Source organism: Bubalus kerabau, chromosome 9 (genome assembly GCF_029407905.1).
Source record: "Bubalus kerabau isolate K-KA32 ecotype Philippines breed swamp buffalo chromosome 9, PCC_UOA_SB_1v2, whole genome shotgun sequence".
NCBI classification, from domain to species: Eukaryota; Metazoa; Chordata; class Mammalia; order Artiodactyla; family Bovidae; genus Bubalus; species Bubalus kerabau.
The window spans coordinates 57,755,982-57,774,966 of NC_073632.1; the positions used below are offsets into that span (position 1 = coordinate 57,755,982).

An 18,985-nucleotide genomic window follows, 5' to 3' on the forward strand; every position below is an offset into this window, starting at 1 on the left:
CCCACTTTCAAATACTGTCATACTGGGGATAAGATTTCAATACATGAATTTGGGATCGAGAACACAAATATTCAATCCTTCTCAGGGGCCTATAGGCAGTTGGCATTTCCAGTCCTTCTATAGCCCAAATTCTTGACTGACTCTATTCCCTACCCTTTCTCTTGCAAACCTGCTAATTCATGCTGTGGTGGTCTCTTTCTTGTATAACCTTGCTGAATGAAACCATTTATAGACACACACTACTAACATTTTGTTTTCCAACAACATTTGAAAATTTGAATGAGAGGGATAAATTTCCAAGAAAAACATAAATTATAAAAAGTTGTTCACAGAAAGAAGCAAATAACTTGAATGAACAAATAACAGGATAAAATAATAGTTTTGAAATAAAAACATTAGAAACATAGCATTAGGGTCAGGTAGGTTTTGTCCAAATCCATTAAAAGCCATAAGAAGCAATTACTCTAATACTGTATATATACTTACAGAGCAGAAAGGAAAAGGAAACGTTAAGTGTTTTTTTTTTTTAAATAAGCTATTAGAACCTTGATTTTAAAACATGACAAAGAGAAGATGCAGATACAGACCAGCCTCACATTTGAATATGATGTACAATAAAAAATTGGCAAAAATATATTTTAAATGTAGATGTAAATATTCTAAAATATTAGCAAAGAATCCTACAATATGACAAAAGAATAAAACTGCATTCCCACAGGAAGTATATTATACTTCTGTGAACATTTTTCTGAATATTCATTGGAAGGACTGATGCTGAAACTGAAACTCCAATACTTTGGCCACCTGATGCAAAGAACTGACTCATTGGAAAAGACCCTAATGCTGGGAAAGATTGAAGGCAAGAGAAGAAGGGGACAACAGAGGATGAGATGGTTGGATCGCATCACCGACTCAATGGACATGAGTTTGAGTAAACTCTGGGAGGTGGGGATGGACAGGGAGGCCTGGTGTGCTGCAGTCCATGGGGTCACAAAGAGCTGGACATGACTGAGGAACTGAACTGACTGAACATTGTTTAATATTAGCATTGGCTAGCAAAATGCAAATATATCTTTTTATACAAATAAGATAAAAAAGAAAAATTGGTCTTGATAGGGCTCAAAAAAGATGTTTGATGACATTTAACATCATCTAAGATTATAATTTTCAATAAAATAGGAATATGATATATTTCCTTAATGCAGGGGAATGGAGGGGTGGAAACTCATTTGCAACAAATAGCCAATGTTATGCTTAATGATAAGACAATAGGGAGAAAATCAGGAATATTTATTAACATTATTATTATTTTCCACAGTGCTGCAAGTTCAAGTCAGTCATTTTAGACGAAAAGTTGTAAATATAATTGTAGTTTGCAAGTAATATAATTACAAAACTGAAAAGTACCAAATATTCAGTTGAAAACATTAACGTTTTATTAATGTAGTTTAAATTTATTAAATTAGCTTAAAACTGATTTATCAAAAAGCTATGGGTAAGAGAACAGTTTAAAAAATAAACAATAATATTTTAAATATCAATAATAATCAGCCAAAATATAAAGGGTAAAAGGCTTAATCATAATAATAGCACAAAAATAAATATTCAAATTGAACTTAATAAATGCAGAAAATAAATGGGAAAATACTACAATACCTTTTGAAAATCATTCAAGAAAAGTTGAAGTAGTACTGAGGAAAAAAGACATTTGGGATGACTTACTAATCAACTAGAAACATTAAGATTTCTACCTCATAATTTACACCAAGTGTATTTTAGCTGAACTAAAGATGAATACAAAAAGTAAGATTATAAAGCTAGAATGAAAGGTTGTGAAGGATTGGTCAGTACTTTTAATCTAGTGTGACTATGGACTTGTAAGTTTGACTTCAAAGGCAGATTCCTTCAAAGAAAAGAAATTGGTAGGTTTCATCATATGAACTTTAAAACTGTCATCTGTCATCTTCAATGAAAAAGACATAATGATCAAAAGGTGAGACCTCTCTTTCCCTTGCATGGATGCATATCAGAATCTTTGTGTGTGTGAATTCTAAAATGAATCTGTGTAAATTTTTTTAACTGTCATACACTGAGTGTTTAGTATGTGCTAGGCAATGATCATATGAAGTGTACATCTATATTTTCATTTCACAGATGAAATTTAGAGAGGTTATCAGTACCAAGTAACTTGATTAGCAGCTATCAGACTCTGAATACTGTTCTAAGTACCTTATAAGGAGTTTCATTTAATTCTCACAATTATTCTATGAGGTAAGAACTATTATTATGCTAATATTCAGGTAGGAAATCTCAGGCTCATAGAGGTTAAATAATTTGACCTGTTTGTAAGAGGCAGCCTGAAGCTGACCTCAGTCTGCCTTCACGCATCCTTCCCCCACCAGCCAGAAGTCAGAAATATTAGTTACATTATTTAAATTTTATTGAAATTCTCAAATAATCTTAAAAGTAGAAATGAGATGTTCATGTTTTTTCAGAAGCAGATATTTGTTTGAAAATATTGAGAAGCAGTGATTTAAAACATTTATTCAGAAGGCTTCTTTGAGCTCACAGAGTAGACATCATGAGCAAAGCACACCCTCCCGAGTTGAAGAAATTTATGGACAAGAAGTTATCATTGAAATTAAATGGTGGCAGACATGTCCAAGGAATATTGCAGGGATTTGATCCCTTTATGAATCTTGTGATAGATGAATGTGTGGAGATGGCAACTAGTGGGCAACAGAACAATATTGGAATGGTGGTAATACGAGGAAATAGTATTATCATGTTAGAAGACTTGGAACGAGTATGAACAATGCCTGTGTTCACCAGAGAAATCGACTGCTTTCATGTGTCCCCTCTCCACATTTTACTACCAGAAAAATTGGGTTGTGTATATTTTCTTACTGAACTTTTTTGTTAAATAAACTTTTGTAATAGCCAAAAAAACCCACAAAACTTTCATTCAACAGTTACCAATTAACAATGTAACAATGTAACATTAAAATTAGAAAAAAATTTTTGTAACATTTTTAATAAGTATTTATTAAATGCCTACTCTGTATGAGACACAGTTTTAGGTATTAAATATCTAAAGAGGGAACAGATAGGCTTCTACCATTATGGAATTTACATTCTAAAAATAGGGTTAATAGCCTTACAAATTGTTAAAGGAAAACTAAGCAACAGCCCAATATATAAAAGAACAAGTACACAAATGGTCAAGAATGAAATGAATTCTTAGGAATATATGCTCACACTCTTATTAGTAATGAAATAAATGAAATTTAAAGAATAAGATATTACTTTTGATCTATCAGAAGAGAAAAGATTCACAAGAATAATTACAAGTAGTCTTGGGATTGGTGTGTAGGAGCATAAACAACCCAGAAATTGATGTAAAGCTGTGGGAACTGACTCAAAACAAGTTCCACCTCAGCAACCAACGATAAGGAATATAATAAAATGGAGTTTACATGTAATGGAACATTATTCCTTCATTAAACCTGATGATAAGGTCTTTACCAAAGGGAAAAATTGTTAGGAAGTAAAGAATATCATTAGGTGAAGAAGAGATTACAGAGAAAAAATATTTGAAATGAACTCATTTTTAATGAAAATCATTGGCTCTATATCCTGTTGCAATATTAGAAGATTTTTTTAATTTGCATATCTAGGTTTTAAAAATATCGTTTAATTTCTATATGTCTTAGGTTGCACCTATACTACACTGCTGCCGCTGCTGCTGCTAAGTCGCTTCAGTCGTGTCCGACTCTGTGTAACCCTATAGACAGCAGCCCACCAGGCTGCCCCAACCCTGGGATTCTCCAGGCAAGAACCCTGGAGTGGGTTAACCTGCATAAATCCAGTCAGTTCAGGAGAAAAGTCAAATTCCACTCAACTATTGGGATCGTAGAGGCAAAAGCTGGAACCCCATTGCCCCTGCTCTATTCTGCCTCTGTTTGTTGACTAAATTTTATCACAACTCTTCTGTGCAAACAGATAGAATATACTGGGGTTAGAGGGTATGTATCAAACTTCTAGAAAAATAAGGCAAATCACAATTATTTAGCATTAATACTCTAAAAATAAAGTATTGCTATCAACGTCTCAAATAGACATTAAAGATCCAGAAGCTGACTCATGCTTGGCAAGTCAAAGCTCTTATTTGCCCCTAGAACTTGGACCATGTCTTTATATCTCATTAGGCAAGCCAAATATGGCATCAGGGAACAGCTAATTCCCTCTGCTCTCCTAGGTCACTGCTGATATTAAATGACCCTTTCATCACTACCCAAGTGCTAAGGAACTAAGTGAAGCAACTACAACCTTGTTTACATTGGGAATGAGATAATTTGATAAGCTCAGGAGTTGCCTAATTGGGGCTACTAGTCTAAATGTTTATTCAACTGGCAAATCAATTTGTGTTTTCCCCTAGTAAGCTGATTTTTTTAAGCCCAAGCAGAACTGCCAATGGTATAGGTATTACATAGACAGTCTCAAGTGTTTTATTAACAAAGGGTCCTTTGACCCTAAAAAAGAGCATTTCTATTGGAGAAATGATGATGTCACCTATGTGCAATTTTGCTGGAGACTGCCATCTAATTTAAGCAGGGCACTGGGTTTGTGACGGGTACAATCTTTAATTATGGAAATGGAGGGCTTGCCTATCAGGAAAGGGTAGATTTTTCTTTCATATGATCTAATTCTGCAAAAACAGCTACAGCTGAAGACTCTTGTGTGCTGAACCTAACTTGCTATTATTGAGTAGCTAAATTCTCAAAACAGCCAAACTCAAGTTTAAATTAATCCGGTAAATTATTATCTAAAGTTTTTACTTAAATAATGTTTTTACAAAACCTTTATGTAGTTCTCATCTGAGACAATTCACAAAACAACTTCTTGCAGCTCAGAAAGGTTAAGTACCTACCCTGAGACACACAAATATCAGGCAGCGAGTTTCAATTCAAATCAAGAACTTTTGAGGCTCTGTTGATATTTTCAGTATAGTTGGTCATCTTTCCACGTCGTATGTTCTCTTTGGTTTAGCTTTGACCTGAGTACAGCCTTGGAGTAAAATGATTCATAAATCTTCCATGCCCATCACAACTCTAGGCATTAAGGCAAATAGCATGAATGACAAATAGCTGACATTTATGCTGGCTCTCCCCACTCTGACATTGCACTCTCTCCTGCTATTTCTGGATGTGGCCTCAGAATCCTTCACAACACAACCCTCCACTCATCCACTGTAAATTAATTGGACTTGGAATGTCAGAGAAAAACTATTTTTTTTTCATCCCTGGAATAATGTTCTGTCATGTTCCATCCTCCTAATTCTTAACAATGACACAAATTATTAAAAAAAAAAAAAAAAACTTCTGTGTCTCTGGAACAAATACATTTTCTAATCATAGGTGAGTAGTATTTAGCCTTCAGATTTTTCCCCTCCTTTCATTCCACTGAAGTGCTATCTTTCCCAAGCCCTGTTTGTATTATGGTACCTATTTGTTACAGGGGCTTCCTTGATGGCTCAGCAGGTAAAGAATCCGCCTGCAATGCAGGAGACACAGGGTCGGGAAGATCCTGTGTCTATCTATCTATAGATCCTGTGTGATCTATCCCTGGGTCAGGAAGATCCCCTGGAGGAGGAAACAGCAACCCAACTGGAAAAAGCAATCCAGTATTCTAGCATGAAAAATCCCATGGACAGAGGAGCCTGGCGGACTACAATCCATGGGGTTGCAAAGAATCGGACACGACTGATCAACCAACCACGTTTGTTTAAAAGTCCTTATTGCCTTTCCAGTGACTACTTAATTAAGTCCAAAGTCCTTGCTCCACCTTCTAAGACCCACTACCATCTGGCCTGGCCTCTCTTTCTAGTCTTACCTGCCACTATTCCCTACCATGAACACGACTCCCAAACAACACGCATCACTATTTCCTAACAATTTTTATTCTTAGCACCACCCTCATCTCTTGATGACCTCGATCAGAAATGCCTTCTTTCCTTTTTTATATTACTCTAAACATATTTCTCAAAATCCTTGCCAGCTTTTTTAGGTTGACCCATTGCTGTCTGAGTTTTCATTTTGGTTCTTCCATTTATCAGCTGTATGAAGTTGGGCAAGTGTCTCTGATTCATCATCTATAAAACTGAAACAAAGTACTTTGTAGGAGTGTTATGAAGAGTATGAGTTATTCTATGCAGAGACCCTAGAGAAACAAACTGGTGCATACTACAAAAAATTTGCCATCATCATTATCATTTAAAAAGTTATTATTTTTCATTTTGTGTGTGTGTGCTACACACATGTCCAACTCTTTGCAACTCCATGGACTGTATGTAGCCCTCTAGAGTCTATGGGATTTTCCATCCATGGGATTATCCAGGCAAGAACACTGGATAGGTTGCCATGCCCTTCTCCAGGAGATCTTCCTGACTCAGGGATTGAACCTGGGTCTCCTGCATTGCAGACAAATTCTTTACCATCTGAACCATGAGAGAGGCCCATTTTTCATTATACTCTAATATCATTAGGTATTGTCTTGTGATAAAACCATGGCAAAACCAATACAATATTGTAAAGTTAAAAAATAAAATTAAATTAAAAGACAAAAAAAAACACATTATGCATTGCCTTGATACATTAGTATTGGTATATAAATCCTAGACTTTCTTCTAAATTTTAAATTCCTATATGAAAGTGACTATGAATTTAACACATCTTAGCTCACAAAACCAATAATAGTGCCTTGATCACTGTAAATAAAGAATAGATATCTACTGAAACCAGTGTTTTGTCAAAAGAATGCTACCCATAAACAATCTGGGCTTCCCTAGTGGCTCAGTGGTAAAGAATCTGTCTGCCAATGCAGGGGACACAGGTTCAATCCCTGATCCAGGAAGATTCCATATGCCAGGGGACAACTAAGCCCCTGCACCACAACTACTGAAGCTCACGCACCTAGAGCTCAAGCTCCATAACCAGAGAAACCACTGCAATGAGAAGCCTGTGCACAGCAATGTAGACGAGGCCCCACTTACTGCAGTTGGAGAAAGCCCAAGCGCAGCAACGAAGACCTAACATAGCCATAAATAAATAAAGATCTTCTGATTTTTAAGCCCCAAGATTTCAGGGCTTGACAAAATGAACTTTGGGGGAAAAACATAATTTAATATATATTACATTCTCAAAATTCACTGTCTTTTTCCATCATACATACAATAAGAAGTAAATTCTTTGCTAGAATCTCAGGGCAGGCAATGAACTTGAAAAAAAATTCAATTTACTCTCTGACTTCCGGCCACTCCCATATTCTTGCCTGGGAAATCCCATGGATGGAGTAACCTGGTGGGCTACAGTCCATGGGGTCGCTAGAGTCAGACACGACTGAGCGACTTCACTTTCATTTTTCACTTTCATGCATTGGAGAAGGAAATGGCAACCCACTCCAGTGTTCTTGCCTGGAGAATCCCAGGGACGGGAAGCCTGATGGGCTGCCGTCTATGGGGTCACACAGAGTCAGACACGACTGAAGCGACGCAGCAGCAGCAGCAAGCTACTTAAAATAAATAACTACTTTTCTACACTTAATCCATCTCAAAGAACAGAAATACTTCAATCATCCCTTTTGACCTATTCTAGTATTTATTTAGTTCAGTGATTTTTCTCCAAGTCTAGTCAGATTCTCCTGACACAATGAATATCTTCCAAAGATATTATCTTCTCTGTCTTTAATCCAAGTAAAGCAAAATTATTAGTTTCTTCTCAAAGGATCTATTTTTCTCATCTTTAAATCAACTTGAACCCTCTTGCAAGATTCATTCTCATTCCAGCTCTGAAAAGAAAATATAGAAACCAGTGCCAAGACTCCACAATGAATGACTTTCTGGATACATTAAAATATTACTTTTTTTTTTTTCATAAAAGCTACATTCTTGCCTTGTGCTCACTGTGATTGATAAGACCCTTGGAACTGGGCTGCATTTGTATAGATTTTCTCCATCCCAGAGCTCTCTGACTTTGTTTTAGTCCTTGAGTGAACTGTTTTGCAATGAGGTCTAAAAACCATTCTCAAATATATCAAGGAAACTCTAGGAGGTGTTATTTGCCCCAGCTAATTTAGTGTCATGAGCAAACGTGATGAAATCTCAATTTCTTCATCCATGTCAGAGCTATCCAATACAATTAGCCCTTGAGGGGCTCCTGAGGAGCCATTCCTAATGGTTGATCTTTCATTTTATTATTGTACTCACTAACAGTAGTTTGGTCTTGACTTAATCTTTTTAGCTTGTAGACAAGACTGTCAAGAGGTGAGTAAGTGGTGGTGATGAGGGGGAATCTAAAGCCTTATTAGAATCAGTCTGGGTACGCCTATTACTTCTGCTGGATCTAAATGCAGCTCACCTCTCACACAGCACGGATGCCATATTTTATAACATGACTCATGCCTGAAGAACCATGACTCTCACATCTAATACTTTGTGTTTATTTACATCATTGGACTGGATCGTTTTTAATATTAAAAGTCATAGAACTTTTTTAGTTTGCACCAGTCTAGAAAACTATTTTATGAATGTTCCTGTACATTAAGACTGAGAAGTTTACAAAATAGTGGATGAATTTGTGGTTGAAAGCCTAAAGTGATAAATGATAACCACAAAAATCCCACATGTGAAGAAATTCTCTGTTCTTTTTGGAAAAGGAAAGGCACTAGGGAAGATTAGATCTAAAGTTTTCCCAAAGGCTTATGCCCTGAAAATTGAAAAAAGACCAAACTCTGGAAACTGTTAAGATTTTTTTTTAAGGGATTAAGCCTGAAAGCAGGCTAGGGATAACTACTCTAAACTGAGAGATGGATTGTGCCCAATTGATATCAGATGTCTGAAGTTAAATACCAAGTAATCTTTCTATTTTACTTTTCATGATAGTGACAGGCAAATCAGAATCTATTTTTGAGGCTCTTTCATGGAAGATACTGGAGACTCTATCCTGCCTTTGTACATTTGGTGCTTATGACAGGTCATATTTTCTTTGAAAGCCATAGGAATTAAATATATACCAACCCAGGAACTGGCACAAATGATGCAATAGGGATATCACCAGTCCCCCAATGGTATCCACAGCTTTGAAAATCTGCCAAAGTATGTGAAATAACAACAACAACAGTGATAATAATAGTCCTTCAGTGATGCATTTTCACTAGAAATAAAAATAGTATGTGTTGTTTTGCTCATTATAAAAATTGTAGATATTCACTGTTTAATAAAAAGATTAAGAAAATTGCCCCCCAAAAAAGTAAAAATCACTGACAGCCTTTCATTCAGACAACTACTTTTTGTTTGTAAGCGCCCTTCTATCCCTTAGCATACACATCATGTGTATAAATTATATGTCCAAGTGTACATATATGGGGTCATATTGTGCAATATTTTTTCATTCTATAATATAGCATAAGTATTTTAATGTCATTAAATACATTTTTAAATGGTTTCATAGAATTCTACTGAATGTATGCACATTTGGGTTAATGGATATTTATCTTCAATTTTTGGCTATCATAAACAAGACTTCAATAAGCAACCTTAAGCATATGTGTTGGCAGATTTATGCAACTGACTTTTTTCTTTTTTAAAAATTATTTAATTGTAGGAAAATTACTTTATAATGTTGTGCTTGTTTCTGCCATACAACAAGGCAATTCAGCCATAATTTTACGTCTTTCACCTCTCTCTTGAGCCTCCCTCCCCTCTCCCCATCCTACCCCTCTAGGTCATTACAGAGCACAAGGCTGGGCTCCCTGTGTTAAAAAGCAACTTCTCACCAGCACAACTGAGTCTTTAAGAAAAATTTACACTAGAAGTGAATATTCTAGTATAAGAAGATAGTACATTTAAAATTTTAATATATATTCCCTGTCCTCCAGAAGATCTTTATTAACTGCTCTCCAAACAATGCATGATCTAGTTAATTTATTAATACTATTATAAGACAAAGCTTACTGTTGACAACAGCAAGTTCCATTAACTTTTTATCATTGCCAATTTTATGGATGAAAATGATGCTTAATTGCTACTTACATTGTTAATTGTTGTTGCCCAGCCACTAAGTCTTGTCCAAGTCTTTGCAACCCTATGGAGCACAGCCCACCAGGCTCCTCTGTCCATGGGATTCTCCAGGCAAGAATACTGGAGTGGGTTGCCATTTCCTTCTCCAGGGCATCTTCCCAACCCAGGGGTAGAACCCACATCTCCTACTTGGCAGGTGGATTCTTTATCACTGAGCCACCTGGGAAGCTAATTTGATTAATAGTGAAGCTTAAAATATTAATTTGATTTTAATTTTTGTCAATTGTAAGTTTATTATGTCTTTGGTCATCTTTCATTATTGATTTTTAAAGAAATTCTTTAAAAGAAACTGTGTATTAAGGATGATCAATTTTGTCTGCCATGTTTAATTCAAATATATTCCTGGATTGTTGTTTGTCTTTTGACTTTGTATACAGTAATTGAATTTGAATTTGTATACAGGGAGGCCTGGCGTGCTGCGATTCATGGGGTCGCAAAGAGTCGGACACGACTGAGCGACTGAACTGAACTGACAGTAATTTTTAATTATGCAAAATTTGTAATCAATATACTCAAATTTTTATAGAGTCAGTTCTACATTTTTGGTTTTCATGTTATAACATAACTTGGAAACATACTTCCCTAATAATTTTATGTGATTTCACTTTTTAAATTTAAATTTTGTAACCTATAAAGGGATTGAATTCTATGATGAGGTAAAGATTTGGATCAAGATTTTTTTTTTTTTTTGTTACCATTAAAAAAATTTTACTGGGGTATAGTTGATTTACAATGTGTTAGTTTCAAGTATACAGTAAACTGAATCAGTTATACATACACTTTGGGATCCTCTTCTCTTATAGACTACTACAGAGCACTGAATTTCCTGTGCTATACAGGTCTTTATTAGTTATCTATTTTATACTTAGTGGTGTGTATGTATCAATTCCGATCTTCCAATTTATCCCTCCCCAAATCTTTCCCACTTCTAGGCATACAGTTCAGTGGTAATAACTATGTTCATAACATTGACCAATTATCACCACCATCCATCCCCATCAACTCTTTCACCTTGTAAAAGTGAAACAATACCCATTAAATACTTCTTCACTTCCTCATTCCCAGCTCCTGACAATCAGCAGGATTATTCTTCTTCTAAGAATATATCCAGACAACCTATGTTTTCACCAATTCATCAAAAAGAAAACTGGATGATTGTGTTACTAGTATAATTAAAACCTCAAATATTAAAAATATTATGGTACTCCATCTAGAAATCCTCAACACTGGTGTCAATATATGACAAACCTAATTTTAGTTTTTTGTAATGTAGCTGGAAAGAGGTACATACAGCTAGATGTCAACTGATGCTCATTCACTTTCACATCCCTAAACCTTTCTGTACCCTCTTGTTTTTACTCAGACCCACCTATTTTTATTTGCTTTAAAACATTTTATTGCAATCTTTCTAATAAAGATCACCTAATTGATTTTGGTCCCCAAACTTCTAATCAGCCCATCCCCTCTGCACCGGAGTTTGACAGCTGCTCACACAAGTTCATGCAGGAAACATGTGAAGTTCCAAGGATCTGACCAACACCAGGTAGGATATCCTCTGCATCAGCAAAATCCTAAAACACAGTACCAGGCAGAAGGCATGCTGCTCTCCACTTCTTGTCGCAGCCTGTTGCTGAAGTGGCAGGAACCACCACCTGGACATCCCAGCCACCCCTAAAGTGCTTCTCCAAGAGAATTCTAAACCTTAGGCCTTCAGTCACCAGGTTAGCCTGGAATCTCTGTGAAGGGGTACTGCCCTGGCTGGGCTTCCAAAGCTCTCAGGCCTTCTTTTAAAAATAACACACCGGTGGACGTTTTAACTCCCTCGTGGTGCCTCGGACCCTCCTTCGAGAATCAGGAGCCTGCACGTGGTAGCTGTGCAAAGACGGCGCAGGCGGCAGCCTCCCCCTGGTTTGGCGAAGGTTCCGCAGCAGACTACTGGGGAACCGCCGGAGAACCATTTCTACTCTCCGCGTGTTCGCCGAACAAAGAGCTTAAGATTTTTTTTAATTTAAATAGGTAAACAATGGCTACAATATCCTTTAGTGAAAAAAAAAATTCACTTGCTCAATTATTTACGACACCTTCTATTATATACAAGATTCTCATATATACCTGGTTATCTTTCTGTGGTCTCTCTATATATAGTTCAACTGATCTGTCTCTTCCTACAGCAGGAACATCAGCTTTAATTACTGCAGTTTTATATGTTTTGCTATCTAGTGGAGAAAGATCACTTTATTATATTTAAAGAACATTTCTAGTTCTTCTCATATATTCTTCTAAATGAGCTATAGAAATAATTAGTCAAGTTTCAAAAAAGTTTTTGGACTTTTAATTGAATGAGTAGATAAATTTAAGTAGAATTAACTGTTACTCTGTGGTAGTTTGTGATGTGTCGACTTGGGTAAGTCAAACTACATGTCCAAGAATTCCCTTTTCTGTGTGTTTCCTAAAAGAGCAAGTCACAAGAGAGCTTCTTGGATGAGATTTGGAGGGCGGAAATGAAGCAGCCACCATTTTGAAGCTCACATACTCTATAACTACTCTGCTGATTCACTTTGTTGGTTTCAGGCAGCTGCAACTTTTGCAACTTCTCGTGGTTGCTCCATCAGCTCCTCTAACTTATGGTTCAAATGTGTATGACTCTTGGGCCATGACCAAGGTCTCCAGCTTCTGCATGGTACCAGGTCATCAAGGTCTAAGATGAACAGGACTAGGGTGAGGAAGGCAAGGCACCTATGGTTCCAGTTTTAAGGGTCACTCACTCTCAGACTTGTGCAAGAATCACCTTATCATTGCACAAACCTGAGGATGCATGCCTGCTTCACTTGGCACAGTCAGAGCCCCACTTCTATTGCCCTCATTCTAGCACTGTAGTAGGCAGCTAGAACTGACCCAGGTTTTGGTTAGTCTCTGCCAGCTCCTGACTTTGTTTGTGAGTTCTAGTTTGTTCTTGCTCTGTCCCACCTCATATTCATGCTCCAGCCTCAGACACAAAGACAACTGCTGTACAGAGACAGTTTAAATAGTTCCCATAATCCCATAAGGTCAAATCTGTACAATAAATTCCTATATACACTTGCACAGAGAATTCAGGAAAATATTTGAGTTTATTATGGCAAAGTTGAACACTAATATATATATATATATATATATATATATATATATATATACACACACAGAAGTGCTCTTAAAACTCAATAATAGAAAAATAGGGGGCCAAGAATATGAGATGCCAACAATTCATAAAAGAATGAAAAATTCAAAGTAATATTTTATGTTTTGCTATTAACCAAAGGAATGAGTACAAGTGCAACCACTAAATATCAGTTTTCACCCATCGTATTGGCAATGATGATGTGCCAATCATCATCATTGGTATTCTTCATCATCAAGGTATTCTTCCCAACTCCATTCTATTCCCTCCTTCCCCAATAATTCCCAATCTTTTGATTTACATTATAAAAATCAATACACCTCACACCTCCACCTTCTTAGAGTAATCTATAGAAATCTAATCACTCCTTTTAACTCATTGAATATTTTGTCTCCTGGCTAACTATCTACCACTAATCTGTCATCATTTTTGATGTTTCACAAGTTATCTATTCAACACTCTGGACTCTCTGTTCATAGAAATCTTCACTCTCAAGGATCTTACCCTCCACCTATCTAAGCTACAGTTTCCCAGGCTCATGCCTTATGCTGTAATATTATGGGGACTGTGCCACATCAGAAATCTTGATGTCATCTTCCACTGTCACTAAAAAAGTGGTTAATTAGATGCCTAGGGATTATAGAAGCAAGGGTTTAAGAACTTAAGTAATGACCTCATAACAGGAGTATTTTGCCTAATACTGTTTTTTATTTATAACAATCTGACATGCATCCTGGGCTTCCTAGGTGGTACATGACTGAGCGACTGATCTGATCTGATCTGATCTGATCTGATATATGGACTCTAAAATATAATACAAATGAAAAGGAAATAGAAACAGATTCACAGATAAAACAAGCTTATGGTTACCAAAGAGGAAATTGGTAGTTTGCAATTAACAGATACATACTACTATATATAAAATAGGTAAACAACAAAGACCTACTGTATAGCACACGGAACCATATTCAATATCTTGTAATAATCTACAATGGAAAAGAATCTGGAAAAGAATATATATATATTCTCTTTATATAACTGAATTACTTTGCTGTACACCTGAAACTAATACAGCATTGTAAATCAACTCTACTTCAATAAAATTTTCTCTTAATTTTAGGCCTTTGTATACATGGATATAGCCTTTTTCTAAAGTTAAATGCTTATCTAAGAAATGCACTCTCAAAATCTGAAATTGCCAACATCTGGTCATTTTGACTTACAAAAATGGCAATTTCATATACTTCAGTCAATATGGCACACTTGTATCTATTTGTGTAGGAAACAAAGTGTGTAAGCTGATACCTGTAAATGCCAAAAATACTAGGAACTGTACAAAGGATTGGAAAGAATCATTTGTTCTAGGGGTCACTCAAAATAACCAGTTAGAAAAAATGGAAACAGTGAGAAGCCAAATAATGGATTAGCCTAGTGTCCTGAAGAGCAAACTCACTGCATAAAATTACCTCCTTTAGATGGCCCTGCTGTTTATGATGAAATGGCAAAACTGTTTCCAACAAAATAAACTATTTTTCTCATACAAAGAACCCCAGACATTATAGATGTCAACTATGTCACTCTCTTCTCTTTACCCAGCCTCCTCACCCTAGTGCAGACTTGCAGTTCTATGAGGCAGACAGCATTCGGAGTCCATTGATCTCACAGCTTTATACTGCCCATCCCTCCCTCTCCTGTTCTCATACCTCTCCTTCTTGGCTGAGAGTCCATAGTCCCTCAGCAGAATTGCTGTTTTGCAAACATGCTCCATTCCTTGTTCTTTTTCTACACTTTCTCAACTGGCAACACACGGGTTCAAGTTTCACCCAAATATGTCCTCCTACTCCATGATTTACCACAACTGGCTGACTGGTAATAGTTTAACTATATGACTGAAACTTTAAAATAAGACATTAGCCTTGTTCACCAATCCTACAAAATTCACTCTCAATGAATACTTTAAAAATGACTCACATTAAAAAAATAAATAAAACTTAAAAGAAGTTGGGTATGAGACTAGAGGAGGGGTCTGCCTTGGAAATAAAAACAATCACTTTATGGATGATAATTAAAGCCTTGAAACTAGATGGAACCACACAGGAAAATGTATATAAGGAAAAGGAGAGATCCAAGGCCTGTGCCTTGAGCTACTTCAACATGAAGAGGTCAGGAAGAGAAGAAACAAGAAAAAGAAGCTGAGAAGAAGAGGCAAGAGAGAAATGAAAAAACCAGGTGTTCAAGAAGAAAACTGAAAAAAGTGTTTTATGGAAAAGCAGTTATCAAATGGGTCAAATGCTGATAAAAGATCAAAAAAGATTGAAATTAAGATATGACAGTTAAACATAACAATTAATCAGTCATGAGGACCTCAACAAGCACAATCTTGGTGGAGGAGAGAAGACAACATCCTTCACGTGTTCAAGAGAGATTTGGAGAAAAGGAATTGGTGACAGAGAGTACAGACAACTATTTCAAGAAACTTTGTTATAAAGGAAGGGAAAGGAATGAGCCAGTGGCTAGAAGGACCAAGAAAGATTGAATTTTTTAAAGTAACAAAAATAATTGTAATGTCCAACAGAGAGTAGGCAATTGGTATTGCAAAAGAGAAAAAGGAGAATGGTTGGAGTTGGTGAACATGGCAGAAACCAGTGTTCAAATGGAAGAAGAGTCCTTGGGTGGGAATGTGGCATATGGCACAGCAGAGAGAGCCAAGTGGATGGACACAGATGCATCTCATCTGCGTAAGCCCCATGCAATTCCCTGAATAATGTCTCCTGAACTCAGACAAACGTATCATTTATGACATCCCCAAACACTCATCTTACGTGTTGGCCAGGAATCTCAAGATAAAGATGAGAGATGGACTTGGGGGCACAGTACTCCCTGTTTTTGAGGCTTCTGGTGTACCTGGAGCAGATGGCTTCAGGCCTTGATGAGACTTTTTTTAACCATTGTAGTCAGTGAAGTTCAAAGTGGCTTTTCCACTCCATGCTTTTAAATTAAAGTTTATTTGATGTGCAATATTCTCTTAGTTTCATATGTACAGCAAAGTGATTCAGTTATATTTTTTCAAATTATATTCCATTATATGTTATAAGATAGTGACTAGAATTCCTTGTCCTATACAGTAAATCTTTGTTGCTTATCTATTTTATGTATGTTTGCATCTGTTCATCCCATACTCTTAATTTGTCCCTTTCCACACCATTTTGATCACAGGTATGTGGCTATTTTAAATCTTTGGACTGTAATCTTCTCATGAACTTATATTTAAATTTGGATACTGCTTAAATTCTTGGCTGGCTAGTTAAGCTGACTTTGGGGCTTCCCTGGTAGCTCAGATGGTAAAGAATCAGTCTGCAGTACAGGAGACCTGGGTTTGGTCCCAGGGTTGGGAAGATCCCCTGGAGAAGGAAATGGCAACCTGCTCCAGTATCCTTGCCTGGAAAATCTCACGGACAGAGAAGCCTGGCAGCCTACAGTCCATAGGGTCACAAAGAGTCAGACACGACTGAGCGACTAACACACACAGAGAGTTTATTAATTAAATTCATCCTTCCCTGAGCACAGTCTGTGCTTTGTTGGACCTATTAGGTTCTACCCACTAACAGGGAGCTGGACCCCCAACCAGCTGTTGATCTCTTCCCGGGAACGCGGCTGGTGGAGAACACATTTATAATCCCTTTTCTGGACATTTCCTTCCTTCTACAGGAATATAACACTCCTGACTCCATCGAACCTGTGCCTCTTTATGTCTCCTGCATTGGCAGGTGGGTTCTTTACTGCTTGCACCACCAGGGAAGCCCCACCCATTTATTGAACCTCTTTAAATTCCCAACAATCTCACTCACAAAGGCTCAGTACAAAGGCTATAGCTACTCTGATTTAAGATTTCGGTATACATTTGAAAGTGTGAGAATTCTATTTTCATTATTTTTACATTTATCCTGAATATTTGCATATGCAAAAAATATTTGATTATTACTGCCAAGTGCTTAAAGCTAGGCCACAAAAAATGGACTACAGACAGAGTAAAATTGTCATAGGTTGCAGAAAAACACAAAATGCCTTAGGCTTACTAATTTATTGCTAGTACTAAGTAAGAATATATTTCCTTCTGTATATTTTAAATTATTTTTAACACCACCAATCTCTAGGATCTATTTACATGGATGATTATACATTAAAATTGAGCCTGCAGTATAAACCAGATTAAAAATTTTTAATCTGCTAGGCAAAGAATAGAGTCATTTAGCATCTCATGCAAGTCAACAAAAAAATAGAAAAGCAGCTGTTTAATGAGGTTTTGCTAATTTTTAAAATAATGAGATTCCAAACTGGTACCCATACACTAAAAGAGCTCTGCTCTCACTGAAGTGATATCAGATAGCAATTTAATGGGAGTTTCATAAATATGGCTTCTTCATATGGGAGCTCCCAGTCTGTCACAACTTAGTGGTTTCAGTAATGAAAAATCATGCTTGAGCAAAATGTTATTTACAAATGCAAATGAGCCCCCCAAAATAAACTTCTCTGGACATAAATTGTTCAACTTTTCAGAGGGAATTAATTTAGCCACTTGATTTCAATGAACGTTTGTGTTCACTGATTAGGTTCTAATACTTATCTAAAAATACAAAATGTAAGCTTCACTTGGTATAACTTGTGTTCAATTTTAATGCTTTTCTTTGCTCATCATTCACACAAAAACTGCTTGCAGAATGCTATATTATACAAAATTTCCATTACATTTTTCACATTCATAATTACTCTTTATGTATTTAGGTATTTCTATTAGTAGGTATTTCTATTAGTTATCAATCAAAAAGATAGTGGAATAGTGTAGAAAAGTAAGTTTAGTATCTTTTCTGATAACTCTAGGCATCACTCAAGTGAATATTTTGTGCACTAAACTTCAGTTCAGTTCAGTTCAGCCGCTCAGTCATGTCCGACTCTTTGCGACCCCATGAATCGCAGCACGCCAGGCCTCCCTGTCCATCACCAAATCCCGGAGTTCACCCAGACTCACGTCCATCGAGTCAGTGATGCCATCCAGCCATCTCATCCTCTGTCGTCCCCTTCTCCTCCTGCCCCCAATCCCTCCCAGAATCAGAGTCTTTTCCAATGAGTCAACTCTTCGCATCAGGTGGCCAAAGTACTGGAGTTTCAGCTTTAGCATCATTCCTTCCAAAGAAATCCCAGGGCTGATCTCCTTCAGAATGGACTGGATGGATCTCCTTGCAGTCCAAGGGACTCTCAAGAGTCTTCTCCAACACCACAGTTCAAAAGCATCAATTCTTCGGCACTCAGCATTCTTCACAGTCCAACTCTCACAGCCATACATGACCACAGGAAAAACCATAGCCTTGACTAGACGAACCTTTGTTGGCAAAGTAATGTCTCTGCTTTTGAATATGCTATCTAGGTTGGTCATAACTTTCCTTCCAAGGAGTAAGCGTCTTTTAATTTAATGGCTGCAGTCACCATCTGCAGTGATTTTGGAGCCCCCCAAAATAAAGTCTGACACTGTTTCCACTGTTTCCCCATCTATTTCCCAAGAAGTGATGGAACCGGATGCCATGATCTTCGTTTTCTGAATGTTGAGCTTTAAGCCAACTTTTTCACTCTCCACTTGCACTAAACTTAGAGAATCCATAATTTAATCATATCTGTCATGTAGGGATATGAATTCATCA

General features: G+C 36.8%; 1 protein-coding gene and 1 long non-coding RNA gene across 2 annotated transcripts in view; one reads left to right on the plus strand and one right to left on the minus strand.

The window, feature by feature from the left end:
- LOC129619908 (uncharacterized) overlaps positions 1-18,985 on the minus strand; it is a 108,288-nt gene that overhangs the window by 44,805 nt on the left and 44,498 nt on the right. The gene's annotated exons all lie outside the window — the stretch shown is intronic.
- LOC129619907 (small nuclear ribonucleoprotein G-like) lies at positions 2,546-2,889 on the plus strand. The gene has a single exon (XM_055535400.1). The coding sequence runs from the start codon at positions 2,582-2,584 to the stop codon at positions 2,810-2,812; it is 231 nt and encodes a 76-aa protein (XP_055391375.1). The 5' UTR covers positions 2,546-2,581; the 3' UTR covers positions 2,813-2,889.